Below are 23,325 nucleotides of genomic sequence, written 5' to 3'. Positions count from 1 at the left end.
TCAAAATTCTTGAATGCTGGTATGTTACACAACATTAACAGGGAATTGTCTATTTCAGCTGAAAGTTGCTTCATGAGAAAATAACTGACTGGGTATCATTAATTTAAAATATCTGAGTGTTTTGTGTGCCTTTTGGGAATCTGCTGTAGTAATGAGTTACCAAGGATGGTTTTTGAAGAGCTTGGAGTGAAGTACAGAGCACTGGGAGCTACTTACTGAAAATAGGAAATTAATCAAGTGATTAATTGATAATTAAACACAAACGGTGTTCCCCAGGGCTCAGTTTTGGGGCCAGTCTTGTTTAATATCTTTATCAATGATCTGGATGAGGGGATTGAGTGTGCCCTCAGGAAGTTTGCAGATGATGCCAAATTGGGCGGGAGTGTTGATCTGCCTGAGGGTAGGAAGGCTCTGCAGAGGGACCTGGACAGGCTGGATCAATGGGCCAAGGCCAATTGTGTGAGGTTCAACAAGGCCAAGTGCCAGGTCCTGCACTTGGGCCACAGCAACCCCATGCAACGCTACAGGCTTGGGGAAGAGTGGCTGGAAAGGTGCCCGGTGGAAAAGGACCTGGGGGTGTTGGTTGACAGCCGGCTGAATATGAGCCAGCAGTGTGCCCAGGCGGCCAAGAAGGCCAAGAGCATCCTGGCTTGTATCAGGAATATTGTGGCCAGCAGGAGTAGGGCAGTGATTGTGCCCCTGTACTCGGCACTGGTGAGGCCGCACCTCGAATGCTGTGTTCAGTTTTGGGCCCCTCACTCCCAGAGAGACATTGAGGGGCTGGAGCGTGTCCAGAGAAGGGCAACGGAGCTGGGGAAGGGGCTGGAGCACAAGGCTGATGGGGAGCGGCTGAGGGACCTGGGGTTGTTCAGCCTGGAGAAAAGGAGGCTGAGGGGAGACCTCATCGCTCTCTACAGCTGCCTGAAAGGAGGGTGTAGAGAGGTGGGGGTCGGTCTCTTCTCCCAAGTAACAAGCGATAGGACGAGAGGAAATGGCCTCAAGTTGCGCCAGGGGAGGTTTAGACTGGATACTAGGAAAAATGCCTTTACTGAAAGGGTGGTCCAGCATTGGAAGGGGCTGCCCAGAGAGGTGGTGGAGTCACCATCCCTGGAGGAGTTCAAAAACCATGTAGACCTGGCACTTAGGGACATGGTTTCGTAGGCATGGAGGTGTGGGGTTGACAGTTGGACTAGATGATCTTGGAGGTCTTTTCCAACCTCACTGATTCTATGATTCTGCCAGATGTCAGGAGAACTGAGGACTTGGTCCATTTTGATTTTTACTTGCAAAATCCAAAACAATTTGTGCTTTTTTCAATGTGAGTTGTAAACTTTCTGGAGGGGGAGTACTTAATACTCTTCCCTAATTTTCTCTTACCAGGTAACACAAGCTGGCTAATGAGTCTGGAGAACCCGCTCAGTCCATTTTCTTCAGATATTAACAATATGCCCCTGCAAGAGCTCTCCAATGCACTCATGGCTGCAGAGCGTTTTAAAGAACACCGAGAAACGGCTCTATATAAATCCCTCTCTGTCCCCTCCTCCAGCTTGGCCACCGGGACGGCCAAACCATCGCTTCTCCAGCGTTCCAACACAGGTGAGAGATGACAGGCCAGTAGCGTGTCCAGCATAGCTGTCATTAGCCTGTTTAAAGTCTGTTGAAGTTGCTGCAGGTCTTCTAGAACAGTAAAGTTAGTAGCATGAGGAATAATATAGCAATGAGAAGGGGAATCAGTTCTTGTCCCTAGAAGTTTTCAGTGAAAAATTCCCTTCCTCCTTGCTTCTGATGTTCCATCGGAAAAGTACCTCTCTTTCTTAAAGAGAAGAAAGAGAGGAGTAATGGAGCTTCTTTGGAGGAGTAATGTGTTTCATGCTGACTGTTTCCCAAATGAAAATGAACAAAGTCACGGTTCTTTTCCCTCTTCCACTTGCTTGGGGCTGATCTGGGCATCCCACATGTGGATGGATCTTCCCATGCAGCGTTTCCATTTCCATTTGTCTTCAGTGTGGGAGTTTGTGTCGGGCACTAAGAGCGCTAGGTTCCTGGGAGAATGGCCTATTACAAACCTTGCCAGCCAGGGTCAGTTAGCTGCCACTGCCTTTTACAGCGTGAGATAGCAGAATGCAAATCCTGTTGGCCGCGGATTTATTCACCTCTTAAAAAGACTTTAGCCTTCAGACTGGTGCAGTTGAATCACTTGAGTTTCTTTTGATGTCTTTATTTTAACGTAGTGGCCAGGGCTTTTTACTGTATTTACTTTGGTGCCAGTTCACTTCTGAAAGAGCTGTTAATGTTGGGAGGTTAGTGTTGACCAAGAGCTGAAATTTTTAAAGCTTTGTCATCCCTGCTCAGAGCTCTTATCAACAACATCTAACACTGAGGCTCTCGGCACTGCTAGCCCTGTCAAAACTGAGCAGTGGTAACAGCAGACAAGGCTTTTCTGGGGCGGTGGCATCAATGGTATGGATTGTTTGGAAATCTGTTAAAAATGCTAGTTTTCAGGTTTGTTTTAAAAAGAGCAGGATATGATTTTAGGATTTCAGAATGCATAAATGCAGAATTAGTGTCAAAATCAAATTACCACCTTTAAAAAAAAAAAAAGTAAGTTCTTATCCACGAACGCTTTTATTGACTCCTACGAATTTGTGGTGTATAGGTGCTAACTGATTAGTTGAAAGAAGCACCCACCTGAATGCCACTCCTGTGGCAGTCTGAGAAAATAATTTTGGCCACATTCTTGTTAACACCACCTCTACTGTAGACTCGCCGTTGCTGGCTGGCGAATGAATGTTTTGAAGAAGTTTTGCTGTCAGACTGTCATATGCACGTTGTTCTTCCTCTTTAGAGGTTAAAACTATGTGGATCTTTATCCATATTTCTACTCTTCAGACTCTTCTGTGGGTTTAAAAATGATCTTTTGCCAAAAGTGTGTAGCTCAGGAAAAGCTCAGACTGGTTTCCTGCGTGTGCTAGGATGTCACTAAGGAATTTTCTGTTTCTAAAACTCACAAAGATGCATTCTTCAAAGAGAGCAGTTTGAGTCTGCATTGTTTGAATGTGTTTATGCCTCCTTATTCATGTTGAGACCTTGTACCCTTAAAGTATCCCTTTGGCATCTAGCGAGCTTATCCCAGCTTGTTCTTTCCTTTGTTTTTATTTATTTATTTATTTATTTTAAAATAGGCTCTTGGTTACATTTTAAACTCTGTGCTTTTTAATTTTTTTTTTTTCATATAGTCTCTCCTTCCTTTTGATGTAGCTGCTCACTTGATTTCCCTTTGCAGTGGCCTCTTTCTCTTCCATGTACCAGTCCAGTTGTCAAGGGAAGTTGCACAGGAGCATATCCTGGGCAGGTATATTTATATATCTTTAAGGAAAAAAAAAAAAAAAAAGTATTGCCATAGAAGAACACCTCTGATCCATAGAAAATGTATCCCTCATACTTCATTTTCCCCTTCCATGTCTCCTGTCTGTACCCAGTCTCATTACTCTCAACAAATGGGATCTTGACTAGCATGAAGAAGTCCAAGCCAGATCCAACATTTGCAAGTGCAGACAATTTCTTAAAGCAACTTTTGTTTTAGCTGGGGTGGATTGTGAGTCATGAGGCACAGTGTTAAATGACCTGTCAAAATGTCCGAGTGGCTTGATTAATTGAGTTATTTATTTTCAGCTTCATTTTACAATTGGCTTTGTGTTCTGCTCAGTGTAAAAGCTCCCACTTCTGAGCATAGCGTAGTATGCTACAGGACAAGCTACCCTGAAATGAAGTCCCATGCTACTCAGCCCACGGGAATCTGTCAGAATTGGACACAGAAAAGATAAAAGGAGCTGATTATATATATATCAGATATATAGAAGTTTGACATTACAACGGATGCTGGTTAAAAGTTTTTTAAATAAAAAAAGAAGAAATATATTTCAGGGGAAAACCTGCTAAATTCTGGCTTTTTGGAGGCTCTATAGTAGTGTAAAATCTTTCTCCACTTCAGTAAAATTGACTTTGTAATTAAATGAAGTGGAGATCAAATTGCATGCCTTATGAGCACACCACCTGCATTGCTTTGATAATCTGCAATGCTTTGTGATTTTAATTAGAGGGTTGAAATGTCTTTCTGCCTTCTTTCCTTCACTGGAAAATTCTCTGTAGAGCAGCAGGGTATTCTTAACTGCTGGTTGTTGTTGACATAGGCCTCTTAAAGCAACACAAAGATGCTGCAGTAAAATATTTTTCTGTACTTCTCCTCTCTGCTTATATTATTCTCTTCCCACCTAAAGAATAATTAGCGAGTGCTCGCATTATTTAAAAACACCAGCAATCTTGGCAGTAGTGTAAGAGCTAGGGAAGCTTGGAAACGCTGGGTATGTGCAGGTGTGTTCTGGCTTGGACAGCTAACCAGATCAGCACGTTGTTTGGGGTTGTTTTGGTTTGGTTTGGTTTTGGTTTTTTTAGAAGGTATGTGTGTGCAATGCTAACTCTTAATTGCTTCTTTGAAATAACTTTGGTCCTGCGAGCTGAAATCAATCCAGGAAAAGCTGCTTTAGTGTGTTGGTTTTTTTCTTTTTTTTTTTTTTAGTTTTGCTGATTTTATTTTTTTTTTGTGTGTGTGCTAATTTTTTTTTTTTTTTTTACTTTGGAAAACAAATCTTGGCCTTTCAGATTGGTCTTCCAGTCCCTTGTGTGCGTAATGGGAAGCCTCCTGTTCTCCAGCCTTTTCCTCAGGACAAAAAAGCAAGGCAAGAGGCGCCTTTGGTCAGACTCATCCCTGTGGTCAGGGTCACTGCCTGGAGTAGAGACAACGTTAAATGCTGCGATAACCTCCTCCACCGTAGGCAGGGCTTCCAAGGAGCTTTCTTGTCAGTGTGGTTTCATTAACCATTTGTCTGATCAGATGGCACATGCAGGTTTCCCAGTATTGCTGCAGTGCATGCAAGTGCTCTTGCTCTCTTGTCCTTTCATATGTCTAGGGCTGAATTGTTTTGCTTCTGCTGAGACATACTAGGAAAACTGCCAAACTGTAAGTAAATGGCTCCTAGTAAAATTTCTTATCTCCTTCTAGGCCACTACAAGGCACAGGAGCATTGCATTTCAATACAAGAAAAACCTACCTTTTTGCACACTCGCATAGAACTGATGTCTTCATTGCCTGGATAATGATGAACTTTTAATGCTAGTCTTGTACTTTCTTACATCTCTGTAGTTCCTGTCTGTCCTGATAACCGAGCATTGATGTACAAGGTCCCATTTCCTCGTTCTGTCCCCTGCTTGTTCATCAGTAACAATTGGAAACAACTGCACTTATTTTGACCAAAGCAGACACAGCCCTTTGCTGTGAGGGTAAGGCGATCAGTTATTCTATACAAAAGGGGAACCAGGAGCAAGTCTGACATGACAAGAAATCAAAGAACCAGAGCACTCATTCAATATGGCCTTCCATTGAAATCCCATAGGGAAAAGGCTGGTACTTCAGAGGAGAGGATGGGGGCCTGCCAGTCTGTGCCTCTCTACAGACTTCAGTTCTTCTGCCTTGTGTCTCGATAGAATCGGCGGTGGTGCTGGAGGAAGGGAGCCCGTCAGAAATGGAGCTAAAGGAAACCGAGTCCCCAGCTGAGTCTCCAGAGAGTGAGGACATTGAGACTTCATGTTCTGAGCAAGTCCTGAGCGAGGAAAGGTTTGGTAAACCCCAGGAGTCTTACAGCAGGGTAAGAAGAAACAGGTTCATCAGTTCTGTCCTGTGTGACAGCCCCGTCTTTAGACGCACGGGAGAATTGTCCGTGCTCAGATGAGTCCCTCTTGGCACCCTCTGAAAGAACTCACTAACAATACCAAAATGCACATGCAGTCATGATTGAGAGTTTGGATGGCTCGTGAGGGACTGCATGCAGAGCAGCAACAGCAAATACCCATTTTATGCAGGGTCCTCGATCTGCGTTGCTTTGTACTTGGCACCTTTCTGCTTATCTTTCGCTGGAAGTGTCAGGGGGTGCCTCGAGCGTTACTGTTGTCAGCTTTTATCTTGCATATCAGGAAAACTGTTAATCTTTTTTTCTCCCTCTTTAAGTCCTCCTCAACCTCCAGCCAAGAAGAAAAATCTCTGAAGTCAGAAGACCTGGTGGAGGGTGGAATTCCCATCGGGAGAGTCCTGCCGTCAGAGGACGGCCGAACACTGGAGGAGCTTTCCTTCCAGCCATCCCAGCCACTCAGCAAGTCGAGTTCTTCCCCCGAGCTACAGACACTGCAGGAGGTCCTCAAAGATGCAAATGGAAGAGAAGTAACAAGGAGGCTGAGCACAGAAGTGAAATCAAAATCCCAGTCTGGTAACCTGGAAGGGGAAGGGTTGGGCAGTTGGCTGGGCAAGGGGGAGGACGCCAGAGTGACTGGGTCAGGCGGGTTGGATGGCACCGGTCCTGTCACCTCGCCTCGCTCCCCCTCTGGGCACCGGCCCCGAGGATACACCATCTCTGACTCAGCCCCATCAAGGAGGGGAAAAAGGATCGAGAGAGATGCCTTCAAGAGCAGAACAGCAGCCTCCAATGCTGAGAAAGTACCCGGAATAAACCCAAGGTGGGTGGAGGGGCTTATCTGAAGCTAGAAATGATGAGCTCAGAATTGCTGCAGCCATGGCTGGACTCGTTCAAAGTGGTCTGCTGGTTTTGTGGGATCTGCAAAACAGTATCTGATTAAAAAGAAAGATTAATCACCTGGTTTTTCCGGAGCTAGTACAGGCATGTTAAACCCACTACCACCAAATTAACTTTGTGATTTAGGAAACAGGTCTCTTAAATGGTGAAAGAAATAGATAAATAGTTTCCTCATGTTCTTAATCTATCCTGATTTAGGGTCCAGATGCATGTGTGGCTTGAATGCAAGTCACCTAGAGTTAATTTTGCTGTGAACAGAATGAATTACTAGTCTTGCAGTTCAATAAATACAATGTGCAAAATACTAAGAAGAAGGAAAAGAAAGGGTTATAATAGTTGCTTTTTGAACTTTAGATATTGGTAGTTGCCCAAAATTGCATTATGAGACAATCTTCATCTTACTGAGGGCAGTTAAAATGCAAATGTCTGTAAAATCATTTATCTGCTAGCCTAGAAATACCCCCCATAGCTGTGAGGCAGGAGTGCATTCCTACTCCTCCGTTCTGTGTAAAGATTGCCTTTTGAACGGGGAATGTGTGCAGCTGCCGCTCTTTGACATAACCATTGATTTTTGTGACAGGGGTCTATTACAAACTGCAGGTAGTCCAGGCACCTGAAGTGTCTCTAGAAGATGAGTAATGCTCTGTTAGCATTTTAATTGCTCCTCTTTTTTCTTCTGTATATAACGTTCTCACATACAACAGATCAAAATTGACTTAATTTTTATGGTAACAGGACTTTTTTCCCCCTCTCTCCCTTAGCTTTGTGTTTTTACAGTTGTACCACTCCCCATTCTTTGGCGATGAAAACAACAAGCCCCTTTTGTTACCAAATGAGGTAGGCAAGGATTTTTTTTTTTTAAGTTCTTGTAGTTAATTTTTCTAACCTCATTACTTTTTTTGGAACATAAATGATAGTAATGAATGTCCAGCTCAGATGGTGCGATTTACAGGTGTTTCCTACCAACAGTGCTACAGATGGGAGATTTTCTGTGCCGCAATCCTGGTGGCTCCCGCTTCATGGCTCTGGATTGAATTTGAGATATTGGGAGATTTTGCTGGTGCTGTTTCAGAATCCCAGCCAGAAGGCAGGATGATTTGTGGAGTTTTGGTTTTTGCGGGTAGGAGGAGCGCAGGATGAAAACTGAGCATTAGGTGATACTGGCAGAAGGTCACTAGACAAACCTCTCAGCCCTCCGTATATTTGGGAGTGGCCGAGAAGCTTTCTGTGGTCATATGAGAAATTAGTCATAAACTTTCTGGAGAAGTAGTGCTGGAATGGGGTTCTTGTGAACTGAGCACCACAGACCTCCTGCTGATGGTGTCCCCTCACTTTAGGTTTGGGTGGTCGGGCAGTAGGGAGCCTAGGTGAGATGAGGTGATGCCTTGTGCTAAAAATGTTCTTCAGAGCAAGAGACATGATAATTTTTCATGCCTGGAGCTTAAATGAAGATACGATGTAATTTGTCACGGCGAGTGCATCTAACCCGTGCAGTTTGCCCAATTAATCTCATCTGAAGTATAAAACCAAGGAAGTGTGGTGACAGATGCCATATAGCACTGCTCTGTACCTTGGGCTGATGATGCACTGTGCCTTGCAGAACAGAGTAGGGCAGCATTCATCAAGGAAGACACAAGTGAAGGTCAGGGATCTGTGCTTACATTGTGCTGTCATTGTCCTGTCATTGTCCTGACAGTGGGTGTGTGGAGATAAGTTTTTAAAGATGTGACCGATGTTTTGATTGTAGACGTTTGAGAGATCGGTGCAGCTCCTGGATCAAATTCCTTCCTACGACACACACAAGATTGCAGTGCTCTACGTTGGAGAAGGCCAGGTGAGTTGTGTGCGGACGCATTAATCCTTTAACGCTTACATCTCAACAGAAGGCCAGCCACCACTACTCCAGCTGTGAGATTCGTCCTGCTCCTGCAGGACAGCCTTGCTTTTCCGTAGTTTCTTGCACTAAAAATCAGTGCCTGCGTGAAGCCCTTCTAGGAGGTTAATAACTCATGCTGATTGAGTGCTCTTAGCATTCAGTGTGGCACTCCCATGTTCTTATTTCCTAGAGCAACAACGAAATCGCAATTCTGTCAAATGAACACGGATCCTATCGCTATACAGAGTTCCTGACTGGGTTAGGGAAGCTCATTGAGCTCAAAGACTGTCAGCCAGATAAAATTTACCTTGGTGGCCTGGACGTGTGTGGGGAGGATGGACAGTTCACCTACTGTTGGCACGATGACATTATGCAAGGTAAGGTGGCTCCAGAAGTTGGAAGTGGAAGGATGCTCTCTTCTCATCTTAAGACTGACCTGCCTTCTACAAACTGTTTCCTTTCCAGGGATGTAGTAAAGATGACCTGGGGCTCTGCTCTCCTCCCATTCTCCCCTGGTATCTCTGCAAGCCACGTGTTAAAGCTTGGGAGAGGTGCATACCTGCCTTATTTAAGAAAAAAAAATCACACCACTTACCTTTAAAAGTGTCTGCTCTATTAAAGGTTGATATGGTTTGGTGTAGAGATTTGTAGAATAAGCTGTTTGTTCTTGAGCTGCTGTGAAGGCTGTTAATTGAGAGTAGTGCATGCACGTCAAAACTCTGCTAATCGTTTCTCTGAAGAACAGTATTGAAAGCAGGAGGGTTGTCATTACTGTGGTCATCGCTAATTGAACGGCAGTGTTACCCAGCTCCTGCAGCACCGAGCAGTGCAGATATCATCCAGGATCCAACAAGCTATGATGACCTTCCCAGATTTTTTTGTACAGCTCTCTGCATCCCAGTCATCGTACTTAGTCCGTTTCAGTGGAGCAGCTGCAGGTTACTCACTGTGGCCCTGGTGCTGTGCAGAGCTCAGTTAGGGGAAATCCTGGTTTAAGCTATTAACTCTTCCTCCTCAAACCAGATTCTACTCGCCAGGCTACTGTGGCCATGGAAAAAAACCCCAGAAGCGCTTCTCCAGTGCCCTGTTCATTTTGTATGAACAGATAGATAGCTACCCCAGCTTGATGAGAACGCTCATTCCAGTATACGTCAGGCACGTGCTGAAAGCCAGGCCCTTAATTCACTCTGCTGAGCCTGGTGCTAGAGAAGACTGTGCAGGGCAGTACCTGAAAGCTCTGCTCTTGCCAGTTTTTAGGGGCTGCCTTTTCGCTGGCCACTGTGCTCTGTGCTCCAGGTACCACTGGAGCAGTCCAGAGGGACTGGATTCAGCTGTCACAAATGGGGAGAAACCTGCCGAGGGAACACAACTTCTTTTTTTATTATTGCAGTGCTGGTACTACTTTGTCTTCCAGACAAGTGCTGCATGTTGACCATTGCTGCTTGCAGCACTGCTTTCCCAGGCCAGCCTAAGGATTTTTCTGTTTCCCTTCAGCCATTTTCCACATTGCTACTCTGATGCCCACAAAGGATTTGGATAAATATCGCTGTGACAAGAAAAGGCACCTTGGGAATGATTTTGTTTCTATCGTTTACAATGATTCTGGAGAAGACTTTAAACTGGGAACAATAAAGGTACAAGATTTTACTTGTGGGTGTGTTATAAAGCAGGCATGTGGCTGTTTGTCAAACCTTAATCTGATGTGTGTTATCTTAACAAACAGCGGTGAGATCATGAGTGGAGGTTATTTGCCTTGGTGGGTTCACATGTGCTAGTTTATGGCATTCACAAGAATCACGATGGCTGCCAGTAAAACGTATATGACGATGTTCCTGTTTCCTCATTAGGGTCAGTTCAATTTTGTGCACGTTATCATCACACCGCTTGACTACGACTGTAACCTGGTGACGCTGCAGTGTCGGAAAGGTAGGAGTCCCTCCAGCCTTTGTTCTCAGTCTTTCCTGCATTGGTGGTGCAATAACTGCCTTCGCTTTGCAGTGGTTTTGGGTTTCAAAAGTAAAAACGTCCAGGAGAAACTCTCTGAAACCAACTTGCTGCCCAGTTATGTCTGGATATGTCCTGTTCGTATATCTTCCCCAAGAGAAGACGTATCTTCCCATTGTACCACTCATACTATCTTCACGCTTAAGACAAAGTGCCAGCAGAGTAGAGCGGGTCCCTCCAACAATTCCTTGGGAGCACTGGAGGCGATATGAGGTGGAGGTCCCTGTGGTTTGGCCTCTGCTGTCCTTCCCAGCACTGCAGGACCTGCTACTTGGAAACTGGTCATGGCTCCGTGCGAGTTCAGCAGTGCTGGCGTGGTGATCTGCAGGGACGTTTGCTTTCCTCTTCTCAAAGGGCACTTGTGGGGTGTTTTTCGCTCACGCTTTGGTTCATGTGATAAGGAGCCCAGCAGGCTCTCCTCAACCCTTTATGGAGCAGCCAGAATTTGAGAGCCAGTTGTGTTAAGTTGCAGTGCAAGTTCTGTTACAGTTGGAGCTGGAGAGCTCGATGGGAACTTCTGAGATTCTGTGATGCAATTCCTCAGGTTTATATTACTTATCTATTTAGTTACTGGCAACCTTCGGCTTGTTCTTCACTGTCTTACAAGAATTTTTTTCTTCTTCCTTTAAAACGAAGACATGGAGGGTCTTGTAGACACGAGTGTTGCTAAGATCATCTCCGATAAGAACCTGCCGTTTGTAGCCCGTCAGATGGCCTTGCACGCTAACGTGAGTACCCCTGAGCTCCCTGAGACTTTCTGTCTTTTAGCTGGTGTTTTGGTCCATCACCATCTTCCAAGCAAATAAGTAGGGCTTGCTAGAGCAAGTAAGTTCTTTGCTTCAGTTATTGCTGTCAACCTTTAAGTCAGAGTTAGCACGTAAACAGTTATAACTTAGGGCTGTATTTCAGTTGCTGTCAAACTGAAATGCTCTATTAATTTTATTGGCGTGTTTATGTTAATGTGCCTCCTCTCTTTCCCTGCTTCTCCCCACCCTTCCCAAATTAGATGGCTTCCCAGGTTCATCACAGTCGATCAAACCCTACTGACACTTATCCATCCAAATGGATTGCAAGGCTTCGTCATATCAAGAGGCTAAGGCACCGGGTAAGTAACGCTGTCTGTTCTTAGTGTTAGAACTGGGCTCTACCTTAGAGTCTTATTACAAAGAAGGCACATAAATAGCTATCAAAACTTGCTGAATAAGAGGAGGAATATGTGTATGAAGGTCAGAATCCAGCTCTTGGGGGAATGACAAGTGTAGCGATGTAGGTCTGGACTTGTGAGCTTCCAAACAGCTTCCCTGGTGGCAAGGGGCTTGGGGACCCTGGTATCTGGACACAGCTGCACCCACTCGGCACCGTGCTAGGACTGGTAGCACAAGCTGTCCTGAGTAACCTGTCCTGCCCTGCCCCGCCCCAAAGCGGGAGAGGAAAGAGTTTCAGAGAATGGAGCTCATCTGTTCTCATTTGACTTTCAGCTACGTGAAGAAACCCAGTACCAGACTCCTGGCCTTCCCCTGCAGATGCACCCATCTGCTCCGACAAAGCCCCCTCCCCAGATCCCTCAGGACCCTCCACCCACCTACGAGACCGGACAGAGGAAGCGGCTGATCTCCTCGGTGGACGATTTCACAGAGTTCGTGTAGATCCCAGCAGGTCGGTGTGTCTGTTCTGGGACGGACGAGGCAGCGAAAGCGTTTTACCTGCGTGCTGACTCCATGCGGCTGCATGGACATAGAGGAGTAGGGTTTGGCAGGCGCAGTGCGGCCGTGCTGCATGCATGTGGACTCAGCACTGAACCGTACCGGGAGGCTTGAGTGTGTCACTGTCTCAGCCTGCCGCTGCTGGCTGACGAGGACACTGTATCCCCAGCAGATGCTCCAAGAGAGGACCAACTCTACGTGTTGTGTTTTTATTTGGTTTGAGCTATTTCAAGGCTTCCATCTCTGATGGGAGCTTTCTTGCGGAACTTTCTTTGGACTCCTTCCACACCAGTGCCTGGTGGGAGCAGACAAGGTATGATACTCCGCACTTCATCACATAGTTGGAAGGTGTAGGAACTGTGGGAATTTTGACACCTTTATTGGGAATGAAGTACGAAGTACGGAAAAGCCAGTCACTGTTTTGAAGCACCCTGGAATCCCAGCTCCTCTCCAGGCCTCGGTGCCTCTCGGCACTTGACCTCTTCAGGCTCTCAGACTTGTTCTGCTGCCAGCTCTGGTAGGGGTTAATTTGGGTTCTCAAGTGAGCTGCCAAACATGCTGCTTAAATTCCCAAGCATTTGTCTCCATTTTGAGAGATTCACAGCGAACCCTCCTTCATTCAGCAGAAATGATTTTGCTACCAGAAGTAACACAGAACAGGGAGGTGGATGCCACTCGCCGGCACAGTGGAATGGCAGAGAGCTGGGCCACGAATTACTTGTGATGAACAGTCTGACCCACCGGGCCGACCGCAAGGATTTAGCCAGAGGCCAGACCTGGCTTCTAGGTTCAGCTGCAGAATTTCCACTGGTTGCAGTGATGCTGGGGATAACTCTTGTCCTTCTCAGTGCACCCGGTAAACCCCTTTTCGAAAGACTGTTGACATGTCTCGGGGCGTCACCTCTGAGCGAGTTTTGCCTGTTGCACTAATGCATAGTGACAGTCTCTCCTCCTGGGACCTTGGCTGTTGAAGCAGTTACAAGCGGTCCCTTCAGTGCACGCGTGTACAGGTGGAATGGGATTATGTAGCCCATCTTGTGGTAAGATGGTCACCAGACACTACACTACCAAACTGGGAGAAACCGTGTAAGCTGGACTATACTGTGAGTACTTTATCTCCTGCTTTGTCAGTAAAGGGGAAGTGTGGCTTTTTGGTAACGGTAACAGCAGCGCCCTTGCAATGGAGATGAAGACAAGTGCAATCTGCAGACGGAACTGTGAAGTGACAGGCGAAGGGACAAAAGTGATGCTACTAGCTTGTGCAGGGCTGTTTGGGAACTCTAAGTGTATGTTGTGTTTTGAGTGTTTCTAAGTCGTGAAGGAAATAAAGTATTTGTATGGTCAGTGCGTTCTTGCTGGCCTGGGAAGATTCAAACGGCGTTTCGTAATAATGTAAATTCCTTCCTCCTTTCCCCTTTCAGGTTTCCGATCCCTATCGCTCATATTTCAGTAACCACCAGCCACACCTCCAAGTGCTGGACATGGTGCGATACCTGGCTGTGGTCCAGTCCCTGTACCAGGGGTATTCGCCCTGGTTCAGCTTCAGGTAACCTCTGCAGCAGCGGAGGGGGGGGGGTTCTGTCAGCGTTTCCCACCGCAGGTGAGCCAGGGCAGCTCGCTTGCCCTCGTGGGTGTTCGTGCAGTGGCAGCCTGGGGCCGAGCGAGCCCTTGTGCCCTACTCTGCCTTGGGTGGGTCTCCTTGACATTGAGCGCAGACCCTTCGCTGACGAGCTGGCGTCGCGGATTCCAGCCCAGAGCTGCCCTCGTCGGCTGGCTGATTTAGGAAAGTGTCTTGTATTGTGCAGGAGACCTTAATTAAAATTCCGGTCACAAAGGGCGGACAGCGGGGTGGGGAGGAATGGCTCTGGACTAGCTCTGGTTAGCGCTGCTTTGTGCCTGTGACTTTGCTGAGCTCTCGCTGGTGGCGGCGAGTGGCCTGGAGTGAGCGTAACAGAAGCACCAGAGCCAGGTCGTAGCAGTCATCTTTTATTTGACCTTGTCATTTTTTAAGAAACATCCCCACAGTTACAAAATATGGTATTTTTGTTTGCAGTGAAATGCTGACCAGACAGTAACAGTTGGCATATTGGTCACAATCATCTGTTTTTTTTTTTTGTTTTTTTTTAAAAAAGCACTTATATAAGTCCCTCCCTCACCCTTTTAAACTAATGGATAGGGGGTTTTTATTTAAGCAGCTTGATACTGTTGCATCTTTGTGAGACTTAAGACAATAAATAAGAAACCATATCTCGGTGACTACAAACACAGAAATATACATTCAGGAGTATTTATTGGCTAGGGCTGCAAGTCAAGTTTATTGCTGTCGAGGGTCTAACTCCATGACTAGTAACTCCAGCTGCAGCTAAGTGCATGTATACGCGGTACCTTAGCTGGGACAGTGAAGGAACCCTGTCAGTGTTGCTATAGTTTGTACAAATAAATGCTGCGGTGAGAACTATGATTGCTTGAAAGCTGTCGGGGGTGCCCACCACGCACGTGGGCCCTCGCGGAGGTGTTTGGCTTTTCAAGAAACAACTGTGGGTTCCAGAGCTGCTCTCCGTACTTCAAGTGAAGGAAAGAAGTAGGGCAGTTGTCTTATCCTGGTTCTGCTCCTCTTTGAGTAGAAGCACTTCGTAAGTCACACGCATCACGTCACACTCACACACACGCAGAGCAAGCTTGGTAAGAAACAGGCACTTGGGAACAAAAGTCCTGACGCTTCACGTGGGGAGCATCCTTGTTCCACCCGCCCGCTCGCCTCCCGTTAGCTTATTAACGGCTGTTCTGAGCAGTCACGTCCCTGCTTGCCCCTGCCTCTTGCCTCCGTCTCTCCTTCCTGCGCTTAACTCCTACCACCAACCTCTTTTAAAGGAGCATACTCAAGCTGTGGGGGTGGGGAGGGGCTGAGAACGGAACCGTTGGTTCTTGAACGGAACGTTTTGGGTCTTGAAGACGCAAGAGATTTCCAAGACCTGCTTGGTTCATTTTACTCACGGAACGCTCCTGCCTGGGTCTGCGCACGTTGCTCCACGGCGGCAGGGAAGGGCTGCGCGGGTGCAGCCGGGGCAGAGCTGGAGGTTAAAAGTGGCCGTTCTGCTGGGGTCGTGCTTAGGAGATCTCCCAGGTAAGAACCCAAAAGAGCGTAGGAGCTGGTGGCCCACCCAGCAGCACCTGCCAGCCAGTGCTTTCCTACGCTAACCCTCCTTTTTCCATCTCTCTGCTGGCCAAAAAATGCCTGGGGTGGTAGAAGACGAGCAACCTGCTTTTGTCTTCGGGGGTAGTTGCTGTTCATGCAAGTAAATACTCCTCCAGTGCCTTTTCTTTTGAGGCATGGCCAAAGAGTCGGAAACTTTGGCTTTAAGGACAGAAGTAGAACAGAGTCCCTGAGTTTCACCCAGGGCCTGTGCTTAGGGCTTTTGCTTCACAACCACGTCCTTCCCAGCCCCACGGAGGACGCACCCGAGGGGCAGCCAGCTTAGCAGCTGGCTGCGACTGCGGACGTGTGCCCAGTGCCGTTACCAGAGCTGCAGTGCCCCATCCCAGGGATTCTGGTACATCTCACAGCTGCTCCTTTTACTGCCTTAGGGGTTTTTGGACAGGGCTTGCGGGCACTCGCACCAGCCCTGTACCTGTCACCAAGAGCAAGCCATGGGCATCTACCGGAGTTGAGCCTGGTGGCTGTGCCGCTTGGTTAAGTAAAAGGAACCAAAAATTACAAGGCCAATAGTGTTAGATCTTTGACTGCAAAACCAGTTTTATGTACCAGAAGAGGTCTGGGGAAGATGGAGCTCTTCATAAAAGGACTAACAAATCACTTCTGCACCGTGCACAAAGCTTACTACCCCCAGCACTGGGCCCCAGCCCTGGGCTCTGCAGACCTCGCCGCTGGTTCTACCTGCTCCAGGCACCTGCTGCCTCCAAGCTGGAATCCTCCATCTCCAGCTGCTGCTACCGAACTCTAGGCACTTCTCTGTCATCTCCTCTTCTACGTGCCTGTTCCTTCCCATTACGAGAGCTTTGTGGTTACCAGTATTAGTTTTCTCCCCTTCTGTACTCTTACTTCCCTCTGCGCAATCTGCTCATTCAACAACCTCTGTGGTGACCAACCACCATTTCACTTTAAGTGATCTTCAAGCTACAGCACGCTCGTTTTCTCCTGCCCACATCCTTCTGCAACCTTTCCTTCATAGCAACTGAGTTCTTCAAAGGTAACTTACGGCAATCCCGAAGCCATCACCAAGAGCACCCCAGTGTCCTCCTGCGTCCTCCTTCAGTCACCCGTAAGGGACGGGGGCAGGTGCCTGGAGCCAAGGAAGCCCGTGGACAGCTGGAATGAAATCTTCTTTAAAATCTAACGCAGCGTGGCAGAAGTGCTGGGAGCCGGGAGGTGATGCGATTGGCAGTGGAAGCGTCCGAGAAGACCCCTCTCTCTGCCCAGAAAGCTCTCCCCTGCCAGGGGCACGGGAAGGATGCTTCCCGGACCACCAGCATCAGAGGCAAAGATGCAGTCTAACCCGAGGCGCGCTGCCCGCCTGGTCTCGCTGCCCCGGGCTTCCCTCCAAGCCTCTTACATTTCCAGAGCACGGAGCAGGTTTGGGAACACACCAACTAGCACACCGCGGGGCTGCCCGTCCCCTGCCACGCTCCGCTCCACCTGCAGGGACTGGCCCAGAGCCAGCCCGGCCGAACCGCAGCTGGGAGGAGAGCACACGCACCACACGCACACAGACACCGAATACTTTATATACACGGGACATTCCCAGGAAGAAGCACTTAATACATCCTTTAAATAACTCTGACAATAGTATTCTGTCTCCTATCTACATGTTTCAAACACATTACCGATGCTATGAAAATATAGCAAACATACAAAAATATATACATTAAAAAAAAAAACACCACCATATAAATTACTTACAATATACATAACGTGAAATGGTGATGACGACGTGAACGCAGGCCCTGGGGAGGCTTCAGCCGCTGCTCAGCACCCCTGTGCTGCGAGCAGGGGGTGCCCCGCGGCGCAGCCCCTCCCCAGCCGGGCACGGCGAGCACAGGCCAGCTGTAGCCCGGCGCACGGCGAGTCCCGGGGAACCGCGGGGTGCCGGGGCGGGAAGGACCCCGACAAAAGCTCCCTTAGGGCTTCACCTGCCTCCCCTGACACCTTTGTGCTTCTCGTAGGGAAGATGCCAGGAGGTACCGGCACGGCTGCCTCAGGCTGGGGCGTGCTGGGGGCTGCGTTCACCTCATCAGCGCTTGCTCATTTCAGTTTATGATTTAAACAAAAAAAATACTGCTTTTGTGATATATTATCCCGTTCTTGTTAGATCGCATGTGTCATTGTTAGCCGAGGAAAGCATTGTTTAAAGTGCTGGGCAGAAATACGAACAAGTAAACCAAAAAAAAATACATATACTTACGTCAATACATTCCTTGGATTAGAAAAGCCAAGCAGGCAGCAGCGCCCGCACCCCGTGGGCCACCGGGGCGAGCGCTGGCGGGCAGGGGGCGGGTGGGGACCGCAGCGAAGCCAGCACGTTGGCAACCCCACGCTCAGAGACGGCTGAAAGCAGCCCGAGGTCTCCACACCCCTCGGGCTGAGCTGCTGCTCATTGTCCCCTCCGAGCCTGGCCGGGTAGCAGGGCTGGCAGCTCGCTGCAGCTTGCAATGTCATTTGTTTTAAATATTGGATTTCTTTAAATACAAATAATAGTACCAATTTCTGGAGAATAAAAGTAGCCAATACTGGAAATTAACTGATCTGGGTGTAGATATCATTTATCTATATCTATATATATTTATGCTTAAAAAAAAAAAAAAGATGGGTTAAATATCTTCTCGAAACCTGTAGCTTTCCTCCACAGTGTGTCTGGTCGACAAAAATCCAAGACTCAGTTCAAACCTTCAAGGCCTGGGGCTCTCCTCTTTCCATCCGGCACAGCCAGCGGGGAAGGGAGGTGAGCTCTGTACCGGTCACCCTGTGCCAGTCCCCAGTAAAGTGTCCTTGTGACAGTCGCCGCATGCAGGCTGTTTGCAGAGGGGGCCATTTAACAAAAGAGACGACTTTTTAATACTGCCCTGCCCCAACAGGGATTTTCTGCACGCTGACCGTACCCCGCGCAGCCTTCCCCAGCTGTCCCCGAGGGGAAGGCTCAGCCTTCTCCCCCCAACCCTTAATGCTGGAAGCCACCAGTAGGAAGGTCAGCCCAGCCGGCGCGGACGGTCGGGTCCGTGGAGGACGGCGGCTGTGGCAGCCACGTTGCAGGCAGCGGCCCCGTGCGCCCCGGCAGGCACAGCCGCCACGGCGGGAGCTATCAGAAGCGGCAGCTCCTGAGGCTCCAGGTCTGCACGGCAGGCACAGCCCACCCTTCGCAAACCCCTTCCCAGGCGCTCTCTGCCCTCCGAGGGCATTGCTCCCCGCGACGCCCAGCACGCCGCCTGTTACTTGACAGTGGGGTGCACCCTGTTCTTGGCCCGGAGAGGCCGTTTCTTCTTCACCGCCGGAGCCGCAGCGGCATAGGGTTTGTGTGGGGGCAGCACGGAAGCCGCCACGCTGATGCCTCTGCTAGCTCGAAGGAGCCGGCTGGGCACAGAGCCCCTGCTGCCTGGTGGGGCGGCAGGAGAGTGGGGGGACAGCGGGGCGTCCCGCGACGGCTGCGGGTCCATGTCGGAGGAGGTCTCGGGTGAGGGCCCCTGCTCCGTGCTGCCTGCACAGTACCTGCTCAGGACATCCTCCGACGTCTGGGTGTACCTCCTCCTGGAGCGGCGGCTCTGAGAGCCCTCCAGCTGGTGCTCGATGCGGTACACGTCCTCTGTCACCTGGTTGACCCGGTCAAATTGGGCGAGCAGCATCTCAAAGAGGGAAAGGAGGCGCTGGATGTCAGCGTCCACTTCCAGGCTGTCCCGGGTGCTCAGCACAAGGCTCAGCCCGTCCAGCTGGCTGGAGGAGGTGGAGGCCCTGGAGCTGTCAGAGGCGGCGCTGGGAGTGGGGCCCCGAAAGGACTTGGAGTCACTGGAGTCTCGGGACGGCAGCGGCTCCATCCCTTCGAACCTCACCTTGTGCCGGAACTGGAAGAGAAGAGGGGAGCAGGGGCAGAGTTATTTCAGGAGCTGGTGAGTGGGAACTGTGGGCACTGTGTCCCCCCAAACAGCCCCAGGGCTGCTCCCAACCACTCCTGGTGGGCCAGGCCATGGCACGGACCCGGGGACAGATCCCAGATAAACACACACGGAACTGTGGGACTGAGAACTGGCGGCAGATGCCCCTACAACGCCCCATCGCTAACCCAGCTCTTGGGCCTCCAGGAATGGCCACTGCTCCAGCCCTCACCTGCCAGAGCAACCTGACTGCGAGCAGCAGCGGGAAGTAGCCAGAGGCTAAGGATGGTGGATGTTGATTCTCTGCAGCCTGCTGCCGGGCCCCTTCTCCACGCAGTCTCCCAGGCTGCACTCACCTCCTTGGCTTTGCTGAAGCCCATCCACATTTTCAGCCTGCGCACGAAGAGCTCCACCATCTCGTAGTCCTGGGGCTCGAAGGCGGGGCGGTACAGCTCAAAGTGCATTTCCCGGTAGCTGTAGATAAGCACCACGGTGAACAGCCTCAGCACGATCCACACCTCCAGGATGATGTAGCTGGTGCAGAACAGGTAGTAGAGGCCTGAGGACTCGGGCAGGCAGGGGCGGAGGTTCACGCTGCCCCGCAGCATGGCAAAGAGCAGCAGGAGGCTGCTGCCGACGCTGCGGAAGGACTCCGAGGAGGAGGAGAAGAGCTGCAAAGGGGACATCGGAGATGTAATGAGAAGGGATCAGTGGCAAAATGTTCCCCTGACCCCCGATACTCACTACCCCATCTTACAAAGCATGAGCCCTGAGGAGCGGCCCACGAATCGGCTGTGACAGGGACAGGCCACAGACACAGCCCCTGGCCAAAGCCGCCTGGCCCGTGGCAGCCAAGAGCACCCTGCGCAGGCTGGGCGCCGGAGCACCCGGCGGGCCCGCTGGGCTTCGCTCCCAGTCGTGGCGTGGGACGAGGGCCAACGCGACCCTGGGCAGCCCTTGCTGGCAGCCAGCCGCTCTGCAAGGCGAGGCGGGGACAGCAGGTAGTTACCAGGAAGCCGAGCTGAGCGTAGGCCAGGATGAGGACGGCGAACGCCAGCCCCGCAGCGGTCAGCTCCTTCGCGGACTTCTGAAAGGTTTTCCCAAACGCGGACCACTGCCTGACAAAACGCAGCTGCTGGGCAGCCTAGGACCAAGAGAGGGGATGGCGTTACAACACGGGCCCATCACAGAGGCTGCTGCGAGATCCTTCCAGCCCAGGGAAGGGCCTTTCAAACACCTCTACAAGTCTGAGAAATGCAAACTCTGGCAGAGCAGAGGACATGCTAGTCAACGGGCTCCTTGCAGACAAAATCATCCCGTCAGCCACGCTCGGCTGAATTCCCCAAGGGAACAGAGGGCCCAGAGGCTTTAGGGACCCAAAGTGCTACAGCAGAGATGCGTGTGGCATCAGTGCCCACCACCTCTGTCCCGCAGTAGAGTCTGGATGTGGCAGCAGCCCCGTTGCGTTTGATTGGTGCCTGGCACAGCAGGACCACAGTCTTGCATCTGTTTTTACTTCAGGACCCTTTGCTGCCCCTGCTGTGGGACCGTGCATGGACGACAAGCCGGCACAGTGGGACCAAAGCACTCATCCCTGCCCACGCGCTGCTCCCACCCAACCCTCTCCATACCTGCACAGTCAGGAGGAAGAGGAGGGACGCAGCCAAGGTGCTGAAGACGGTGTTGAGAAAGGCCACTTGGTAGAAGTTGGTGAAACCCTTGCGGTTGTTGAGGTACTTGAGCCACTGCTGGTCAGCGAGGGTGGCTTGGCTGAGGTGCACCACCACAGTGCAAGTGGTGAGGAGGATGAAGACCCACTGGCCGTAGTTGCCCCACAGCGTGAAGTAGGCTCTGCCTTCCTTCTTGATGGACAGCGACTCAGACACCACGAAGTAGACCACAAACATCATGAGGAAGACCTAGGGGAGGAACGGAGAGGTTACCAGGGAAGGAGAGGGCAACGCTTGACTGCTGCGCTGCACCAGGGGACCCTGCAGCACCCCAGGACAGCAAGAGCCCCACGTACTAGGCTGAGTTCTGCCAGCCTACAGCTGGAGCACACCCCCAAGTCCTGCCATGCCTTCCTCGCTCCCTCCTGCCCTAGCAGTGAAGCTCCCCAAAGCACATCCAATTCAGTTACGGCAGGGTGGCAGCACCCAGGGGAAGAGGGCTCCGCTTCCACTGAACCCTGACCCAGGCAGGGTCTCTGGGGACGTGGCTCAGCTGGCTGATGTCCCCGCTGAGGACAGAAGAACAAAAGCCTCAAGTTTCCACAGTGACAGGCATGAGTTCAAGGAAGCAAAAAGCTGAGACAAGACCAACAAACGCTGCCAGACGGGAGGAATCTCCTTCCCCTCAGTGGTGCCAGGGATGTTTTCTTTGTGCTATCCAGGCCTGGAAGCAGAGTGGTGACAGGCGCGGGGACAAGTGGTCTCAGGGAGGGGAGCTTTAGTCCACGGTGACCAAGGCTGCGCTTCCGCGAGCCCAGGCAATGGGTCCCCAGAGCCCTCTGTGCAGTGACTGAGAGGGAAGAGGAGTGCAGAGGGGAAGTAACACACTGACCATCATGAGAAGCTGCAGCGTGACACCCCCGCTGAGCCGCAGCAGCGGGAAGGGGCTGATGGTGACAGCGGCGATGGCCTGGCCGGCCCCCAGGAACTCCAGCTGGAGGGTGACGGCAGCGTGCAGGTCCACGCTGGGGTTATACTGCATCAGCTCCACAAAGACCGCCCGGCTCCTGTGGAGGGGAGGAGAGCAGCTCAGGGCACTGGGACGACACCAGCTCTGGGCTTTGGTGCCACTGTTTTGTAGGATCACAGATCCTCTACCCCCGTGACACTCCAGCAGCACCCCTTAAAAACCTGGGTGACAGCAGAACATTTCCTTCACCCCTGCCACACTTACATGTTGTCGATCCAAGTGTGCTCCTGAAGGAAATTCAGCTGAGCCCTGCTTTCCTCTAGCGAAGCCCCCAGCTCCTGGACGTAACCGCTGCTATCGTAGAAAGAGATGTAACCCCAGTACCAGACCCTGCCGAGGAAGAGGAGCCACGGGGTGAGAGCTGAAGGGCAGAGCAGACACTGATACGCTCTCCTACACGGCAGGCCAGGAGCAAGCGTGCAGATGCAGACCCTGACCCCGTGCTGCGCATCCAAGGGCGACAGCTGCCTCGTTATTTATTTCACAAGTCAAGTTACAGAAGTGCATTGATCCACCTCAGTGTTCCCAACCTCAGAACAGCCGCAAGCCCTGTGGTGCCCCAGACTTCAAGACAGACGCATCCACGAACAAACCAGAGCAGAAACCAAAATGATTTAATGTCAGTATGCTGGTAAAGGCCAATCTCCCATAACTCCCTGTAACAGAAAGCTAGCGCTGCTCTGTGGTCTCTGTGGGTGGCTGGGTTACCTTGTTCTGCAGCTTGTCTCTGCCCTTGAAGCTGGAGAGTTGAACCCTCTGCCCATGGGCCCCCGAGAACAGCACTACGCTGCCGTTCAGACAGCTCAAGGTGACACGCACATCTCCAGGGAAGTTGGGTGAGCGGCAGCTACACGCCTCCCACCATTCACACTGCCAGCGTGGACGAGTTCAGGGAAGGCCTTCGGCATTTCTGTGTTTATTTGGACTTTGCCAGGCTCAGGGGCTGCAGTCAGCCTCACCGAGGCGAGGGCTGGGAACCACCCTGGGCACCAAATCAACCGTAAGGACGCCACGTCTTTGGCAGACGGAGCGGGGGGTATAGGTGCAGGCTGGGCAGCTCCTTACCCCGTCAGGTCGGGTGGCGAGTAGGACCACGCAGCCGTCACGTTCACGGCCGCCCTTTCCCAGCCAGCTGCGTAGTCAGCGGTAGAAAAGCTGTGCGAGTCGGTGCAGTTCCTCCCGGCAGCCATGCCCACACCACGGAGGACGTCCTGGGCGCTGCGCTGGCACTCGGCTGGAATGAGACCAACGCCGTCATCCCATGGGGAGCCCAACACAGCCGAACAGTGCCGGGGCACACAGC

The 23,325-nt window shown here is 50.6% G+C and overlaps 2 protein-coding genes across 15 annotated transcripts in view; one reads left to right on the top strand and one right to left on the bottom strand.

Annotated features, from left to right (window-relative positions):
• Positions 1-13,597, top strand: part of TSC2 (TSC complex subunit 2) — a 35,818-nt gene extending 22,221 nt beyond the window's left edge. For 9 of the 12 annotated variants that reach the window (XM_075514997.1, XM_075514996.1, XM_075514999.1 and 6 more), the window contains 12 exons: positions 1,381-1,596; positions 3,284-3,352; positions 5,542-5,702; positions 6,062-6,564; positions 7,403-7,478; positions 8,389-8,475; positions 8,708-8,894; positions 10,012-10,151; positions 10,365-10,443; positions 11,158-11,249; positions 11,528-11,626; positions 12,000-13,597. In XM_075514997.1, coding sequence (XP_075371112.1) covers positions 1,381-1,596; positions 3,284-3,352; positions 5,542-5,702; positions 6,062-6,564; positions 7,403-7,478; positions 8,389-8,475; positions 8,708-8,894; positions 10,012-10,151; positions 10,365-10,443; positions 11,158-11,249; positions 11,528-11,626; positions 12,000-12,167 — 1,877 coding nt within the window. In that variant the 3' untranslated portion in view covers positions 12,168-13,597. The remainder of the gene's footprint in view (positions 1-1,380; positions 1,597-3,283; positions 3,353-5,541; positions 5,703-6,061; positions 6,565-7,402; positions 7,479-8,388; positions 8,476-8,707; positions 8,895-10,011; positions 10,152-10,364; positions 10,444-11,157; positions 11,250-11,527; positions 11,627-11,999) is intronic. The other 3 variants (XM_075515000.1, XM_075514995.1, XM_075514994.1) reach the window with 1 other exon arrangement.
• Positions 13,598-14,194: 597 nt separating this feature from the next.
• PKD1 (polycystin 1, transient receptor potential channel interacting) overlaps positions 14,195-23,325 on the bottom strand; it is a 101,020-nt gene continuing 91,889 nt past the window's right edge. For all 3 annotated transcript variants that reach the window (XM_075515362.1, XM_075515363.1, XM_075515364.1), the window contains exons 40-46: positions 23,088-23,256; positions 22,227-22,352; positions 21,885-22,059; positions 20,954-21,241; positions 20,332-20,466; positions 19,679-19,993; positions 14,195-19,292 (exon numbers count right to left, since the gene is read on the bottom strand). In XM_075515362.1, the coding sequence (XP_075371477.1) occupies positions 18,666-19,292; positions 19,679-19,993; positions 20,332-20,466; positions 20,954-21,241; positions 21,885-22,059; positions 22,227-22,352; positions 23,088-23,256 (1,835 nt within the window). In that variant the 3' untranslated portion in view covers positions 14,195-18,665. The remainder of the gene's footprint in view (positions 19,293-19,678; positions 19,994-20,331; positions 20,467-20,953; positions 21,242-21,884; positions 22,060-22,226; positions 22,353-23,087; positions 23,257-23,325) is intronic.

Source organism: Mycteria americana, chromosome 12, assembly GCF_035582795.1.
Source record: "Mycteria americana isolate JAX WOST 10 ecotype Jacksonville Zoo and Gardens chromosome 12, USCA_MyAme_1.0, whole genome shotgun sequence".
In the NCBI taxonomy this organism is placed as follows: domain Eukaryota; kingdom Metazoa; phylum Chordata; class Aves; order Ciconiiformes; family Ciconiidae; genus Mycteria; species Mycteria americana.
The sequence above is the reverse complement of the archived record's forward strand: the minus strand, read 5'-3'. Positions and strand labels throughout refer to the sequence as shown.